We start from the raw sequence: 16,831 nt of genomic DNA on the forward strand, positions 1-16,831 counted from the left end.
AAATCAGCCCCGTCATACGTAATGTATTTCTTCCATGCGATGTGTCCCCACATGATACCAACCACCTTTTCAATTGTTATATGTAGCCTACGCCTCTAGCACCAACTTTCCTATGATCACCCCCGTTGAAACTAATTTACTAGTTTCCTTGTACTCCCGTTAGAGAACTTTGATGACAATTTGTGATTGGTTGCACCCATTGAATGGGGCGAAGTACTGCCAACGCAACAACAATCATATTTAAGCTGGAGACATTGGTGCTTTATCGGTAACCGTATCGGTAACCTTTTAACAGCTGATTCGACCAACCTTATGCGAATCAATGCAATCGATTATTGGTGCCGCTAAGGTCGTAACCGTATCGTAGCCAACCAATTGGGTTTTGGTTTACCGTCGTAACGATAAACAGCTGATTACGTTAGGGATACGGATACAGCGATACGACATACGGCTCCAATGACTCCGGCTTTAAGAAACTGGATTGGTAGAATATTTTGAAAATATTTAATAATCATTTCGGTATGACCTTCATGTATCGTGATTACGCAACATTTAATATGCCGTATTTGTCGCATTTGCCCTACATGAAAGAATAAACAGCTGATTGCAAGCAAAAAACAAAACATAAGTGTAAAACAGCTGGCCCACTTGAGGCTCCGCGACTCCACAATTTGTTTTTAATTGGATACCGCTTGAATCATTTTTTAATGTAGTTAAACGTATATTGAGTGCGGATCTATGTGCGCGTTATTTAAGTGTCTATATTTGCTATATTTATACATTTAATTACCGATATTATTACTTCTCTTTTGTGTTTCGCTACTCACAGACCTACTAAAATCGCTTTGGAATTCCGACAGCTAAGATTAGGCCAATGTCTCAAAGTGAACTATTACAATTCGTAAATTGTCGTTTGGTACGTAATCACAAGCTTATAAAAGAGGATCTTTGGGTACGCAATGGTAAAATTATTAATCCAGAGCCAGTGTTCTTTGATGAAAAGCAGCAGGTAAGTGGGTGAATGAGGGGAGGTCATTGCATAGTAATTTATTTTATTTTTATTGGTATGTAGGCACATAGACAAATAGACTGTGAGAATGCAATTATAGCTCCTGGCTATATTGAGCTCCAAATCAATGGTAAATAATTGAAATAGGTTGAAAATTGAACGCCTCATATTTACTTTTACTCATATTAATCTACAAAAGGAAAAATCCAACTTGCAAATATAAGTAAAATGAAAAGCTAGCAATAAATGTAAGTAGACAGAGTACAGGGCCATTATCGCCAATAAAATGTGGAGCAGGGTTTTATCTTATCAGCTAGTGCTTGATCGCTTTTATAAAGTGCTACACTGTGCAAAGAAGAATAAGCGTACTTATGATGGTTGGATTAAAATGCTATATATAACGTTTGCAATGGGGCTGGTGCATTGAATCAATTATTTTTGGTAAAAGCCAGGATGGCCATGATAATTTATCCGATGCCACTGCTCCCACCAATAGCCACCAACATCGCCTTTGTTAGGTTGAACTGGCCGATCAATAAAGACCTCACATAAACTGAATGTGCCCATAGTGTTACCAGAATTTGTTTGACGACCAAACGGAAGAACCCCAATCAGGTTCCAGGAGATATGTTATAGAATAACTCCGTCCTCTTGGCAAATACTAGCAGCTTTCTAGTTGTTGTTGTTGTTGTTGTAGCGATATGATTGCTCCCCGAAGGCTTTGGGGAGTGTTATCGATGTAATGGTCCTTTGCCGGATACAGATCCGGTACGCTCCGGTACCACAGCACCCTTAAGGTGCTAGCCTGACCATCTCGGGAATGATTTATGTGGCCACATTAAACCTTCAGTCCATTACAGAAGGGTTGGAGAAGCTGATTGAAATTTGAGCAATTATATAAACAAGAGAGATTTGAGCAGCTTTCTAGGACCCAGCTTAAAAGCTGCCTCGATATCTGGCAACTCTGTCGCCCCTAACAACTGGAGCCTTGACCTGGCGACCGCAGGACACGAACACAGAACGTGCTCAACCGTTTCTTCCTGGAGCTCACACTTCCTGGACTTTCTGTTACTGACGAGGCGTAACTTATAAGCATGTGACGCCAGAAGGCAGTGTCCAGCCAGTGTGCCCATCGTGAGCCTTAAGTCTTCCCTCTTCAGAAATATGAGCCATTTTGTGAGTCTAATATCGTAGGCTCTGCACATGACCTTAGAAATTTTGATGGATCATATGCATCTCCTGTCTCCTTTTGATTCCTCCCAAACGGATTGGGACGTCTAGATATCGACGACTCCGATAGTGTTGCACCATCCTTTGCCAACTCATCGGCCTTTTGTTGTTGTTGTTGCTTTTGTTGTTGTTGTTGTTGTTGTTGTTGTTGTTGTTGTTGTAGTGATAAGGACACTCCCCGAAGGCCTTGGGCGTCTCCACATGACACCAACCATCTCTTTAATTGTATTGTGGAACTAACGCCTCTTAACACCCCTCTTATTATGGCCCACCCCTGTTGAAACAGCAAGTTCCCTTGGACTCCCGTTAGAGGATATTGATGACAATTTGTGATCGGCTGCACCTATTGGATGGGGAGAAGCACTGCTACAACAACAACAAGGCCTTGGGGAGTGTTATCGAGTTGATGGTCCTTTGCCGGATGCAGATCCGGTACCAAGCCCGACCATCTCGGGAACGATTTGTTATGACCACATGCGACCTTCTAGGCCATACCGCCCTCCCACCCCCTAGATCTATGAGGAGTTCGGGGTCGCCAGAGCCTCTGCTGTTAATGAAACAGGATTCGCCACAGATAGGTGAGGTTGACAACTGGGTTTGGAGAAGCTATGTATTGCGCTGACAACCTGAAAGGGCTGCGATACACAAACCCCTTGAATCCGGTATTTTAGTCGCCTCTTACGACAGGCGTACCTACCGCGGGTATATTCTAACCCCCTAACCCGCTGGGAGTTCATCGGCCTTTTCGTTACCATTTATCCCTTTATGACCGGGAACCCAGTAGAGATATAATGGTCCGGTCTGATCAAAGTTTTTCCAATGCTTCTTTGCATTCCAGAACACTTCTTGATGAAGTACTGTGTGAGATTATTCCTTTAATCGCAGCCTGACTATCAAACTCTATATTGGCGCGATTGCAGTTTACGTACGCTTCCTTCAGAATTTCTGCTGCTTTCTTCACTGCTATATTTTGCGCCTGAAAAACGCTGCAGTAATCTGGCAGCCTGTAGGATCTACATCGCCTTATTAGCGCGAGTCCCGCTGAGAGGGATTGGTACGATCCCTTGGGAGAATCAAACAAAATTGCATTTTAACATTCATTACAACCAAATATGGGATCTTTAAAGTGGAATAACTCCGTAGTTATTGGTTCTAACGATTGTATTGAAATCACAGATGTTAAGTAATGATTAGATAATGCTAATGATTGCTAATTAACCTTCATTTGCGAAATTCTCTAATTCATTAAATAATTAGAATTAGTTCAACTAATTCCCATTAGATAATTGAAATTTTTATTCTAATGGTAAATCTAATTGCAATTAGTTGCCATTAGCAAAAAAAATTGGTTTACCTTTACAATTAGAAATCTAATTGACTTCTGCTAATGCAATTAGATATTCAAATAGCTCGAATTAGAATCAATTATTTTGATAAAACTAATTGCAATTAGATTTACCATTAGAATAAAAATTTCAATTGAACTATTTCTAATTGTTTAATGAATTAGAGAATACAAACATTGCATCAATTGCCAATTCAAATTGGAATTTAACATGTATGTTTGAAATACATATATCATACCGAAATCTGCGAAAAACGCAGCTTCGAAAAATCTTTTGGTTAGGGCCTTTGTAAATGGAACTAACGATATCCTCTTGCCATGTATGTAAATCAGATGCATTCGGCACTATAACGTTCCCAGCCTAAGTCGGAAAAGCATTATGCCAATAAATGACCATAGTTCTCAGAGTCCAATTCCCGAAATTCGCTGTAGAAAAACACAGGGAGACTCGCGTAACTCTGTCAAAACTTGGATCTCAATACTATACTAGGTTAAACTCTTACTGATGGATCGGGCGCTTCGAGATATTCATACCTGGGCATCTAATGTCGAGTTGAAAGTCAATGCGGAGAAGACGGATATGGTCTTGTTTACAAAGAGGTACAAGGTCCGAAATTGGACCAGACCTAAATAAGGAGGGGTGACCTTACAGGAGAAACCTTGCACAAAATATCTATGAATCATCTTAAACAGTAAGCTGTCATGGGAGCTCAACGTGGAGGAGAGGGTGAAGAAGGCCTCAACGGCACTCTATGCATGTAAAAAAATGCTGGGGTGTACGTGGGGCTTATCGCCTTCTCTTTCTCATTGGGTTTTTACAGCGATTGTAAGCCCTATTCTATACTAAGGATTTCTTGTTTGGTGGAAAGCCACACAAAAAACAACATACCTCAAAAAATTAGAGGGGTTATGCAGACTATCGATGCTTAGCATTACGGGAGCCCTGAAAACAACCCCGACGGCCGGACTGTATGCCATTCTGCACATTCCACCTGTAGACCTGGTAGCAAAGAACATAGCGTTCACAACTGCAACCAGGCTCGGTGCCTCGGGGCAGCTTGAGCGCCGACCATACGGCCATAGTAGTATAGTGTCATCAATCACAAGACGAACGGATTATCTGATTCCCTATCTGCGCTTCGAGGGCGATCTTAAGGCCACAATAGAGGTGGACGGTTGGCGCAAAAGTGCTCAAATGGCGGACGAGGCGATACATGTGTACACAGATGGTTCCAAAGTAGTGGAAGGAGTAGGGTCTGCGGTATACTGTGCTGATCGGGAAATAAACAGATCCTACAGGCTGCCGGATTACTGTAGCGTTTTCCAAGCGGAAATAGTAGCCGTAATCAAAGCAGTAGAAACCCTGGAAGAAAATAGCCCAAGCTGCAATCGTGCTAACTTTTATATTGACAGTCAAGCAGCAATTAAGGCAATAATCTCGCATACCACAACATCTAAATGCGTGTTAGAGTGTAAGCAGCCCTAGAGAGAATCGGGATAGGGAGAAGCATACATCTATATTGCATCCCAGCGCATATGGGAATAGATGGGAATGAAAAGGCGGATGAACTAGCTAGCAAGGGCGCATCCCTTGAAGCTTGATCCGTAGACGTCCCAATTAGACTGGGCGAAATTAGGCGAAGGCGAGAGGTGCATATGATCAACCAAGCAGAAAAGGCGCGGGTTCAAGCGCGGGGCTGTAAAGTGTCGAATATTGTGTGCAGGTCTTACAACCTTTGACTAAATAAGTTGCTTCTATCATTAAAAAGAGAGGACTGTAGACTCATGACGGGTATTCTGACTGGACACTGCCTTCTGGCATCGCATGCCTTTAAATTAGGCTTGATCAGTGATAGCAGATGTAGGAAGTGAGGGCTGGAGGAGGGAAAGATCGAGCACGTTCTGTGCTCTGCGCTTGTCACGCTAAGACTCTAGCTATTAAGAGTGATACAGCTGTCAGATCTAGAAGCCGCAAGTGGCTTAGATCCTAGGAGCTTCTAGTATTGTGTTATAGTGTTATTTTATAACATAGGTCCTGGTTTTTGATAGGGTTTTTCAGTTTCGTCGTTAAAACAAACTTCTGGTAACACTACGGACTTATTTAGTCTATGTGAGGTCCTCATGGACGGACAGTTCAACCTAACTTAACCTAAACTCTTACTTATCTGGAATCAATCCCGATATACGCAATATATAGCAGCATATGATGGGATCGATCCGCCGATGGGAGTTACTTTATCGCTATAACAACAGCCTACTTTGATCAAACTATTTGATATGAATGAACACATAGAATTATCATAGTAATTTCATGTTTTATAACGTGGAAGAACATAAGACGCCCATGGGTTTTAAGGGCCTTAGAATATTCCCAAGGTAAGACTTGGCTGACGTAAGAAGCAACAAGAATTCGCAAGGTTCGAGAGCCAGCACCAGAAAATGCTAAGCATTATGGTATCCTACTTGGGTTACAACAACAACAACAAAAAATTTAAATATACTTGTAGTTCCAGCCCTAATTTGTATTCCTCTCAATCTGGTATCTTAGACTCGACTTTAGTTTGTAGTATTTAACTTGTCTTTTGATGCTTATTTGGAACAGGTGGCTTCGGCGTTGACTTCTCCTATGACGTGGACACCGTTGCCGAAGGCGTCGAAAAAGTCGCTACTGAATTAATCAAAAATGGAGTTACTGCATTTTGTCCCACTATTGTAACCTCACCGCCTGAAACCTATCGCAAAATCATACCGCAAGTAATGGGTAAAAGAAAAGGCGCACATGTTTTAGGCTTGCATTTGGAGGGACCATTTATAAGTCCATTTAAAAAGGGAGCGCATCCAGAAAACTGCATTAAAGAAATTGATAAGGTTAGTACATTTTTATAAACCCAACGGATTAATACCCTCCAAAGCCCGCCCAACCGACACGAGGGGCGCATCCGCATGAAATATATTTTGCTCATCTTTTACCCCTTTCAGGGTATCGACTCACTAATGGAAACGTACAGCGATTTGAGTAATACAAAAATTATTACAATGGCACCAGAAAAGGATCCAACTGGTGCTGTGACAAAAGCGCTCACCGAAAAGGGTATAACAGTAGCTGTTGGGCACTCGATTGCTAATTTGGCGCAAGGAGAAGTGGCTGTGCAAAACGGAGTGCGTTTGATTACACATCTCTTTAATGCAATGTTGCCGGTGAGGTATATTTTGTTTTATTTTGCTTTGCAAACACTCTTCTTACTTAAATATTCACACAGTTTCATCATCGTGATCCAGGTCTTGTTGGTTTGCTTACATCGAAAAATATACCAACGGGGCAGGAAATCTATTTTGGTATTATCTCTGATGGTACTCACACACATCCGGCTGCCTTACGTATTGCACATCGTGCACATCCCAATGGGTTAATATTGGTCAGTGATGCAATTGCCGCATTAGGTATGGGGGATGGTAAACATCACTTGGGACAATTGGAGTTAGAGGTGTGCGATGGCAAAGCGTTCATTGCCGGCACAAATACTCTATGTGGCAGTATAGCACCGCTGGACACTTGCGTGCGCATTTTTAAGAAAGCGACGGGTAAATTTTAATTTAGAATATTTTAACTCTGCGCACTTGTTTGCTATATGTGAAGATAAGCAATTATAAAACTCCCTATCTATTTTAATTTGCATCAGATTGCTCAACCGTTTACGCTATAGAATGTGCGACGCTGCATCCTGCAAACTGTCTGAAAATTGCCGATACAAAGGGTACCTTGAATTTTGGCGCTGATGCTGATTTTATTATATTGACTGATGATCTGTTTGTTAAGTCCACATGGATTTATGGTAAATGTGTTTATCGTTGCACACCAGAAGAATTGTCTCTATTGGCATCTAGATCCATTGAGCAATTCTGTGAGTGCATTTAAATCGTTATAGTATAACAATATTGTTTTATATATTTGTAAATAAATCGGTTTTAATAAAATTTTTCAATTTTAATTTATAGACTAGGCAGATATATTGGTTAGACCTGTAAAAACTCAATCCTTTGTCGAGCTGTGAACATGAGTTACAACGACATGATTCGAATCAAAAGTAAAGAAACCGTGTATGACCAAAATGCACAGATAGTTCATACTTTTTGTGAATAGTCTACTATTTGCCGAATAGCCGAAAGATAACGACGGATTATGGACTACCCACCACCGGAATAGTCCCACTTTGCCCCCAAGAAAACGGACAGGTGAAATAGTACAACAACAAAATTTGACGGCCCTGATAATCTGGCCATGAATTCTAAGGTAGTAGGCATGGTGTGCAAAATTACGTTGAACAACACCATCATTTCAGTTAGAAGGACCTGTCCGAGCCGTTCGAAACTAAACGAGGTTTCAGACAGGGTGAACCCCTTATCGTGCGATTTCTTTAATTTGATGCTGGAGAAAATAATACAAGCTGCAGAACTTAACCGCTCTGGAACAATATTCAATAAAAGCGTGCAATTTCTGGTGTATGCTGACGGCATTGATATCATCGGCCTAAACACTTCTTCGTTTATTTGGGAACCAGAATTAAGACAACCAACAAAACCAGCTGAAATCCAGCAAAAAATCACGCTTGCCAATAAATGCTAATTTGGGCTAGGTAGGCAATAGAAAAGTAAAGTTCTCTCTCGGCAAATGAAAATCATGCTGTACAAGTCACCTATCCTACCCGTCCTGCTAAATGGTGCAGAAGCATGGACCATGGCAACATCAGATGAGGCTTGGGAGTAGTCGAGAAAGAAGATCTTCGAAAGACTTACGGAACTCTACACGTTAGCGGCGGCGAGTACCAAAGAAGGTTTAATGATGAGCTGTACGAGCTTTACGCAAACATCAATATAGTTCAGTGAATTAAAACACATCGGCTAGGCCATGTTATGTGAATGAAAGACGATGCTTGGGCTAAGCAGGTATTTAGCCCACTAGATGGACCAGGTGGAAAGTGATTCAAATTCCATCGGTGTGACCAATTTGCGCCAGTTAACCCAACGAAGAAGTGGCTGGCTCGCCTTGTTAAAAGGTCATAACAGTTTAAACGGTTAAGTGCCAATTAAGTAAGTAAGTCAGGCAGGGAAAATGTTTAGTACTAATTTACTACTTTTTTACTGGTTTAGTAATGAAATGTGCGGAAAAAAGTCAAACTCAATATATCTATATATATATGTTGGAAAAGGAAAATCGAGAGAAAAAAGGATAAAGGGAGAAGTAAGTTGGATTGACAGAGAATGTCGGAACGAGTCACCTTTAGTCATAAGCCTGTAAGTATTTCATGTTGTTCTACACGTTTTTATTGTTAGTCAGGACTGTTTAAAATGTTTTAAGCAAAAAACTTCCCTTTTTCTTCAGGTAAATCTATCATAAAAAGTTATGAGAAAAGATTAGAAATGGGTTTGTACCCGGTATTTACCACTTTTATGGGAAATGTCCGGAATATTACTTTTTTGTATATTTTAGAATCATTTGAATTGAGGCTGCTTGGAATTAAAATGCAGCAGTTGAATCGATACGTCATTTTAAATTTAAAAAATTTTATTATTCGTGGTTGGAAGATACATTTTTTAATTGGCGCTTAACCATTTAGGAGATGCTGGTCGTTGCGTAACAAGTCACTCCAGCTAACCCTGTTCTGTGATAAATGACGCCAACATGGGGCACCAAGAGAGATCAAAGTCTTCGCCCACCTGCTTCTCCGAACCCAGTGGAGATCTTCCCATAACTTGCCCACGCCAGCAAAAACGCTGTAGCTCTTCGCAGCTTAGCTAAACATCATCGTCCAATTGGAGTATGATAGTTCGTGGAGGCTGAATTCACCGGCTGAACGGTCAAAGTCAGCCGCCGTGGTGTAGAGCTAGTGTGTTGACCTATCCATCAAAATATTTCAGAAAATTTTTTATAAATGGTATTGATTGTTCCTCGGCATTACCTTGGCACCAAAAGTTCGTCCGCCTTAGCAGATAAATTTTTGGGTCGGCACAAAACATATATTTAGGTGAGCCAGTTCGTAGAAAAACGAATACACGACACGTAGCCTTCGAATTGGGTGGAAAGCTAGACCTTAATCTCCGAAGAAATATATCATACCAAATTGTTATTATTAGTAGATATGTATCTCTTCCGTATACCTTATCGGTAAGTCGGGTTTTTCTTCTCGTCGCGCAGACGTAGATAAATTTCTAAACAATTTGTTGAGGAAAATTTCTCAGAAGAGGATCGTGGCCTGATGCTTCTTTTTGCGGGAAACCACAATACAATTCTTGAATTTAAAATTCTGAAATGCGGTTGACCGTTGAGATTTCTTTCCCACCAAAAAACGTTATTTCCATCAATAAAAAATTCGGTTTTGGATAAAATGTCGTAATATTAATGTTAGAACGCAAAAATATATGGTAATTCTATACGAATGCATACCACTGGAAATACGCATCCAAAAATACCGAGAGAGGTGCCAAAGGGCTTGTACTGACCTCGACAACAATAATCCAAAGGCGGAAAATAAAAATTTTAAATCGTTCAAAAGATATTAACGAAAAACCGAAAAATTACCCCGGAGTGCTCCGAATCCGAGAGTGGGATCCATAGTATTTTTGCACAGAACACCTTTCTGCATTGGCGGCCTTTGGCCTCGCTTATAAAAAATTACATTGGGTGGGTCCAACACCGGTTTGGAGACCAAAACTATATCAGCGCAAAACACTTATGTTCACAATTTTTTTTGTGGGCACCACATAATCATCAAAATTACAATAACCACATGAAAATTTTCAAAATTTCTTTCGCAAATATTTCTTCACAGACCCAAAATTTGTTTACCTCCGTTTTCGGATTCGCGGTCCTGTATTCAAAACGCGTCTTTTGATACCAGTGTCATGCTGCCGTATAGAATTGCCAAATATATTACAGTTTGTTATATTTTTGTTTCGAAAACAAAACCAAAATAAAAGAATAAAAATGTGAGAGCAGTGAGAATTTTAAAATTTTTTTAAACGTCATTTCGGCTCTCACCGGTTTTACCTTGTAATATTTATACCATGGTTATTATATTTCTAAACGTATAGTAAAATATATTCCGACCGTAGTAGAATTCAAAGGCAGTTATGTATGATAGACATCCCTCTAAATTATGCATGCCGAACTTGTCAGAATAAGGGAAAACGCCAACGGGATGAGAACACCTGAATATTCATTACATCATGGTAGCTTTGTAAATGCCAATATGTTTTGGGAAGTTTATTCATTTTTTACGCAATATTTCATAAAATTATAAGTCATATTGCGCTTTTGTCATTATTTCAGAACTTATCTTAGAATTTCTTTCAAACCGCCCTATCTGAGCATAACTTCAATATATATTGACATGAGATAGTATGTTTATGGGAAAAAATCTGAGATAGTGCGCCTTCAAAGTAATTCCGAGATAGGGCGCCTTTGACACACATCCTCAGATGGGGAATTTTCGAAAATACTTTGAGAAAGGGCGAGCCCGAACTGGCAGCCGATATAGGGTGATACTCCACTTAGTCGAAATGATCTCGCAAAATAAAAATAGAAATATGGCTGACTTTTTTAGAACTTTTTACTCAGGCTTTGACTTTGACGGAAGAGTTCAGCCTATGGACGGTCTTGCTATACAGGGAGTCTATTTACCTATTTATCCTGATTAAGTACACATGGAATTGTTTCGTACTGTTAATTTGGGATATTCGGAACAAGCTAGTTTGATACTGCCTCGCGCGATCCGAATATTCCTTAAATATAAATAATATTCCAAAAATAAGAACAATTCCATAAATACTTAAATAAATACAAATGTTTGGAGCGTACAAAATGAATAAGTTAACACGGCCAATGTGAATAACATTTTGTTGCGGCATTTCTAGTATAAAGTAAAAGCAGTTTTACATGGGTCGATTTTCTAGTCGATTGTCTAGTCGAGATTTTGATGTTCAATAATGTATTTCAATTTTGATTTAGGTTTTGGAAGCTCGTAGGTTTACGGAAATGCATGATTACATAGTTTTCATAAATTCTCCTTTGCTCATCCCCACTAGTAGATTCTGGTATATTAAATAAATCTACCATGGTTAATTTAGGTTGAACTGGACGGTCCATGAGGACCTCACATAGACTGAATGAGTCCGTGGTGTTACCAGAAGTTTGTTTTAACGACCCTAACTAAAAACCCTATCAAAAACCAGGACCTACATAAATAAAAAATAAAACTAACTGTGCGCCATAACCTCCGAAGAGATCTAAGGCCGAGCTTCTCTTCCAATTTGCGTCGTGCTCCTCTTGATTTTCCCTACAAATTGGCCCGACGGGATCTACATGTTTTATGCCGACTCCGAACGGCATCTGCAAGGCAGATGAGTTTTCACTGAGAGCTTTTCATGGCAGAAATACACACGGAGCGCTTGCCAAACACTGCCGAGGGGTGACCCCGCTTAGAAAAATTGTCTTCTAATTGAAAAACCTTATTTCTAAAATTTTGATGTTGCTTTGCCCGGGGTGCGAACCCAGGGCATACGGTGTGATAGGTGGAGCACGCTACCATCACACCACGGTGGCCGCCAGGACCTACATATGTTATAAAATAACTCCGACTTGGCAAATACTAGAAGCTTTCTAGGTCTTAAGCCACTTGCTGCTTCTAGATCTGACAGCTGTATGACTCCTAATAGATGGAGTATTCGCCTGGCAAGTGCAGGGCACGCGCACAGAACGTTCTCGAACAATTCTTCCTCCAACTCGCATTTCCTACATCTGCTATCACTGACCAAGCCTAATTTAAAGGCATGTGACGCCAGAAAGCAGTCAGAATACCCGCCATGAGTCTACAGTCCTCTCTTTTTAATGATAGAAGCAACTTTGTTAGTCTAATGTTTACTGCTTACACTCTTAACACGCATTTAGATGTTGTGCTATGCGAGATTATTGACTTAATTGCTGCCTGACTGTCAATATAACAGTTAACACGGTTGTAGCTTAAGGTACTCTCCTCCAGTGTTTCTACTGCTTTGGTTACGGCTAATATTTCCTCTTGGAAAGAGCTACGGTACTCTGGTAGCCTGTAGGATCTGTCTATTTCCGGATCAGCACAATATACCGCAGACCCTACTCCTTCCACTACTTTGGAATCATGTTGTTGTTGTTGTAGCAGTGCTTCGCCCCATCCAATAGGTGCGACCGATCGCAAATTCTCATCAATATCCTCTAACGGGAGTCCAAGGAAACTTGCTGTTTCAACAGGGGTGGACCATAATGAGAGGGGTGTTAGAGGCGAATTGAAGAGATCGTTGGTGTCATGTGGGGGCAAATTACAAGCAGGACTTTGGAACTATCATGTGTACACATGTATCGCCTCGTCCGCCATTTGAGCACACTTGCGCCAACCATCCACCTCTATTGTGGCCTTAAGATCTCCCTCGAAGCGCAGATAGGGAATCAGGTAGTATGTTCGTCTTGTGATTGATGACGCTATACTACTATGGCCATATGGTCGGCGCTCAAGCTGCCCCAATGCACCGAGCCTGGTTGCAGTTGTTAACGCTAAGTTCTTTGCTACCAGGTCTACAGGTGGAATGTGCAGAATGGCACACAGTGCAACCGTCGGGATTTGTTCAGGGCTCCCGTAATGCTAAACATTGATAGTCGGCATACCTCTAATTTTTTGAGGTAGGTTGTTTTTTGTATGGCTTTCCACCATAAAATTAGAAAAATATTACCAAAGAACTATGCAGCACATACGTATATGGCAATTGTTAATTATTTGCTTCCTTTTTCTACTACTCATATCTTTTATAAATCTGTAAAGATGTCAGGTCGTGGGTCGTCCCCGCGTTGGGCTTCACTCACACCTTGGCCCGCTTGGATGTAGGGAGCTTCGCATGTCGAGGTGGAGTACGCTGGTAAAAACAGCAAGATTGAATTAAAGTTTTCCTTGTTCAAAATATATGAACAAATAAACCAAAGATTTACCCTCGGGTCCCCCTCCTAAACCAGGGGTGGTATCCACAGTAGGTTTGCGCAGAACACCTCTCTACGTTGGTGGCCTACGGCCGCGCGTAGAAAGTAGTACCCTGGGTGGTTCCAACACCGGTTTGGAGACCAAAACTATATCCGCACAACACACTTATGTTCACAGTTTTTTTGGTGGGTACTTAACAACAAGCACCTGAAGAGCACAAACTTTCACCGCAAATATCTGCGGATAGAGATACAATTTTTAATTTCCGCCTTGGGTATATTGTCCGCGAGATTAATACGCGTCGTGGGACACCTCTTTCGACCTTCTAGGTAGCAGTCGACCTCGCACCTAAACTCAAAACTTTAACAAAATTTTATAAAATTGTGTTTACAAAAAATGTAAACACGAGAAATGTCAAATGAAATGTCCCAAAATACAACACCATGGTGAACTCACATAAGTTCACAATGATGAAAAAAGCTTCATTTGGAAGATTGCCAGATGGGCGTGCTTGATATGGTGAGAATAAGGAGAGGGATGGATATAGGGTGGTCAGGATTGGAATAGACAAAAGAAAGACCGTGGGAAACGGCATAAGGAAACGGTTCTTTTCAGCGGTTCGGATGGTATAAAAGGGGGTAATTGAAGGAGAACAAAAATAAAGTAAAGTATAGCAGCATATCAAGCTGAAGTGCGCGCGCCGCTTTTTTGTAAGATATACTCGAAAAATTTGTGTGTGGTTTAAGTTTTTTTAACATTCCCTGTGCGCGGAGACCCAGAAAGGGATCAGTGTAGTGCCGATTATAATAATTTTTAAATTTTGATATGAGGCAAATTGCCTTCAATTAAAAAAAAAGCGGTCTCGTTCGATAATTTTAAAGAAAAAGGGCGACGCTGCATCCAACCCCCAGGACAGGATTTATTTGCGGCATAGAGATGTGGAATATTTAATAATCAGGTGAGTCCTTAAATGCTAAAGGATTTTTTTTTAATCATGTAGACTTTCGCGCCGTTTGGGGTTCACGCGACCTCAATTTCGACTTCGGTCACCAGCCTCCTCAATAAATCCGCAAGCACGGATTTTCCGGAGTGAAGATCCCACTCAATCATTGTTTTCTTGCGTAATCCCAAATTCTAAAAATTTACTATCTCTTTGATTTTTCTTTTTGATTAAAATAAATTTTTTGCGGATACATTCGTTTCATATTGCGTGTAGGTATGAGGGCAATATAATATTAATGTATGTGTGACATAAGGCGCGTGAACGCCAAATCGGTTTTGGGAGCATTAGTGAAAGAATTTAATTGGCGCTAATTGAGATTTCATTCTCGTAGTGGGAACCGGAGGTGGCCAGTGAAGCCTTTTTAAAGCGCCAGGGAATCACATTTTTTGCGAATCACATTTTTTGCGAATCACATTTTTTGCGAATCACAGTTTTTTTGCGCACCACGAATTTTCTACAAATCACGAATTTTTTGCAAATCACAACTCTTTGCGAATCACGTATCGTACAAAAATCCAATTTTACGAAGCTACGAATTTCCACGAATTCGGCATCAAAAATTTTTTAAAATACAACAATTCTTTGTGCAACTTCGACGTCAAAGTGTTGCGAGTATCAACCTTTTGAGAAAATTCAACACCATTTTTTGATGCAAAGTCCCTATTCGTTCTACGTAGTCGACGTCATTTTTATACGTACTCGGCGTTATTGCGGGCAAATCCGCTACACATTCGATCGCCGATTTATTCAAAACCCTACAACAAATCTTGCATCTCGGAAAGCTGCATCCAATTGGATTTATTTGTTCGTCTCGCCATTCACCTTAACGTTGGAGCGACCTACCTCGTTATAGCACGCAGCATAAAAGTTCACCATAGCGTAATTTGTATAAAAGCTTTTTAGGTGAGATAGGAATTAATAAACAAGTCAGGGTAATCTTAAAATTGTTCTTTTTGTATCCCAAATTGTACTTGCTGTAAAAATCTGAATATCATCTGGATGTGCCTTGGCATGCGTCCGAGTCAATAGTCCGTTGTAGTCTTAAACATAATGTTCCTAGTATATCGGAAATTCTAGAAAATTGTAAGGTGTCTGTCAGTCACAATAGATACCGAAACGATTTAGACTGTTTTTTTTTGTTTTACCTTTTTTTTTATGGCAGAGGTTATGAACCCTGCATCAACAAGCCCCCCAATCCCCACATAAAAGAGCTCTTTTAGGTAGGCATTAGGGTGTGTTTTAAAACTATTCCTTTTTTCTCATAACTCCAGCTGGTTAGACAAGAGTTTGGTATTTTTTGGTGACGGAAAGACCCGGGAACATAGTCCCAAAAGGATATTGATCATAGATATTTTTTATAATATACGGAATTTACATGTACATTGTGATTTTTTTGGTTTATTATAAAATTTGTATACGTTAGAAATACAGTTTCCATACGTTTATTTTTTCTGCTCCTATAAATCTGTGTAAATTTATATATGTACGTTTTTTTTTTTTTTGCGAGATAAAGCAAAAAACCCAGATGTGGTAAATTCAAATTTGCATGTATGTATATGGAAGTTAAGTGTTTGAAGGAAAATATTGTTTAATTTAAACGAAGCTTGAGTCTGTGTGAGTAAGATTTTTTTTCCTTCGTGTGTAGAGTTGAAGATCATGTTAATTATTAAAATACGTCATTGAACTGAAAAGAGCAGTAGTATGGCTTGCTGATTTCTTTTTGGGCGGGGTGTGAGGATGGTAGGATGAAGAGGTAAGTAGAGGTGGGTGGAGCATGGCATTAGGGTGACCGCAAAAATGAGGTGAGCGGTCCAAGGTTGGGTGGGCTTCTTGGGGTTTGAAGGTGTGTGGGTAAAAATGAACGAAGAGGAGATATGAATATGTGTCCGTCTGGCTCTTTGGGGGGGTAGGGTTAAGGACCACTACCCATTGTTATACTGAGCTAGTAAAGGGTACCCCAAAGAGCCGAAAGTAGGTGTACGTGACAATATTTATATGGCGCCCAAACTAAAACGCAAACTTCGCTAGTGTGCTGCTGAGTAGCACTTAGTTTTTTAAAATAAAATCAGCGCTGAAAGGGGTTAAATTGGCGCCCATGAACAAAGCAATTATAATCCTAAGCAGTATGCCTTAGGTATATATAAACACATTTTTTTTAAATTATTACTCCTTGCTTTTCAAACAAATTTTATTTAAACCTTTTTATCCAAATCGTTCATTGCAATGGGGTGGATGGAAGCTGTCAT

At 40.3% G+C, this 16,831-nt stretch overlaps 1 protein-coding gene across 7 annotated transcripts in view; it reads left to right on the forward strand.

Annotated features, from left to right (window-relative positions):
* Positions 1–718: 718 nt before the first annotated feature.
* The window catches only part of LOC137250887 (N-acetylglucosamine-6-phosphate deacetylase), a 96,320-nt gene continuing 80,207 nt past the window's right edge, over positions 719–16,831 (forward strand). For 6 of the 7 annotated variants that reach the window (XM_067784547.1, XM_067784549.1, XM_067784548.1 and 3 more), the window contains exons 1-8: positions 719–1,009; positions 1,073–1,139; positions 6,187–6,452; positions 6,564–6,782; positions 6,845–7,166; positions 7,265–7,417; positions 7,581–8,672; positions 8,733–8,876. In XM_067784547.1, the coding sequence (XP_067640648.1) occupies positions 875–1,009; positions 1,073–1,139; positions 6,187–6,452; positions 6,564–6,782; positions 6,845–7,166; positions 7,265–7,417; positions 7,581–7,585 (1,167 nt within the window). In that variant the 5' untranslated portion in view covers positions 719–874 and the 3' untranslated portion in view covers positions 7,586–8,672; positions 8,733–8,876. Of the gene's footprint in view, positions 1,010–1,072; positions 1,140–6,186; positions 6,453–6,563; positions 6,783–6,844; positions 7,167–7,264; positions 7,560–7,580; positions 8,673–8,732; positions 8,877–16,831 lie in introns of those variants that run through there. The other variant, XM_067784546.1, reaches the window with a different exon arrangement.

The sequence above is a fragment of the Eurosta solidaginis genome, chromosome 4 (genome assembly GCF_040869045.1).
Source record: "Eurosta solidaginis isolate ZX-2024a chromosome 4, ASM4086904v1, whole genome shotgun sequence".
Taxonomy (NCBI): Eukaryota; Metazoa; Arthropoda; class Insecta; order Diptera; family Tephritidae; genus Eurosta; species Eurosta solidaginis.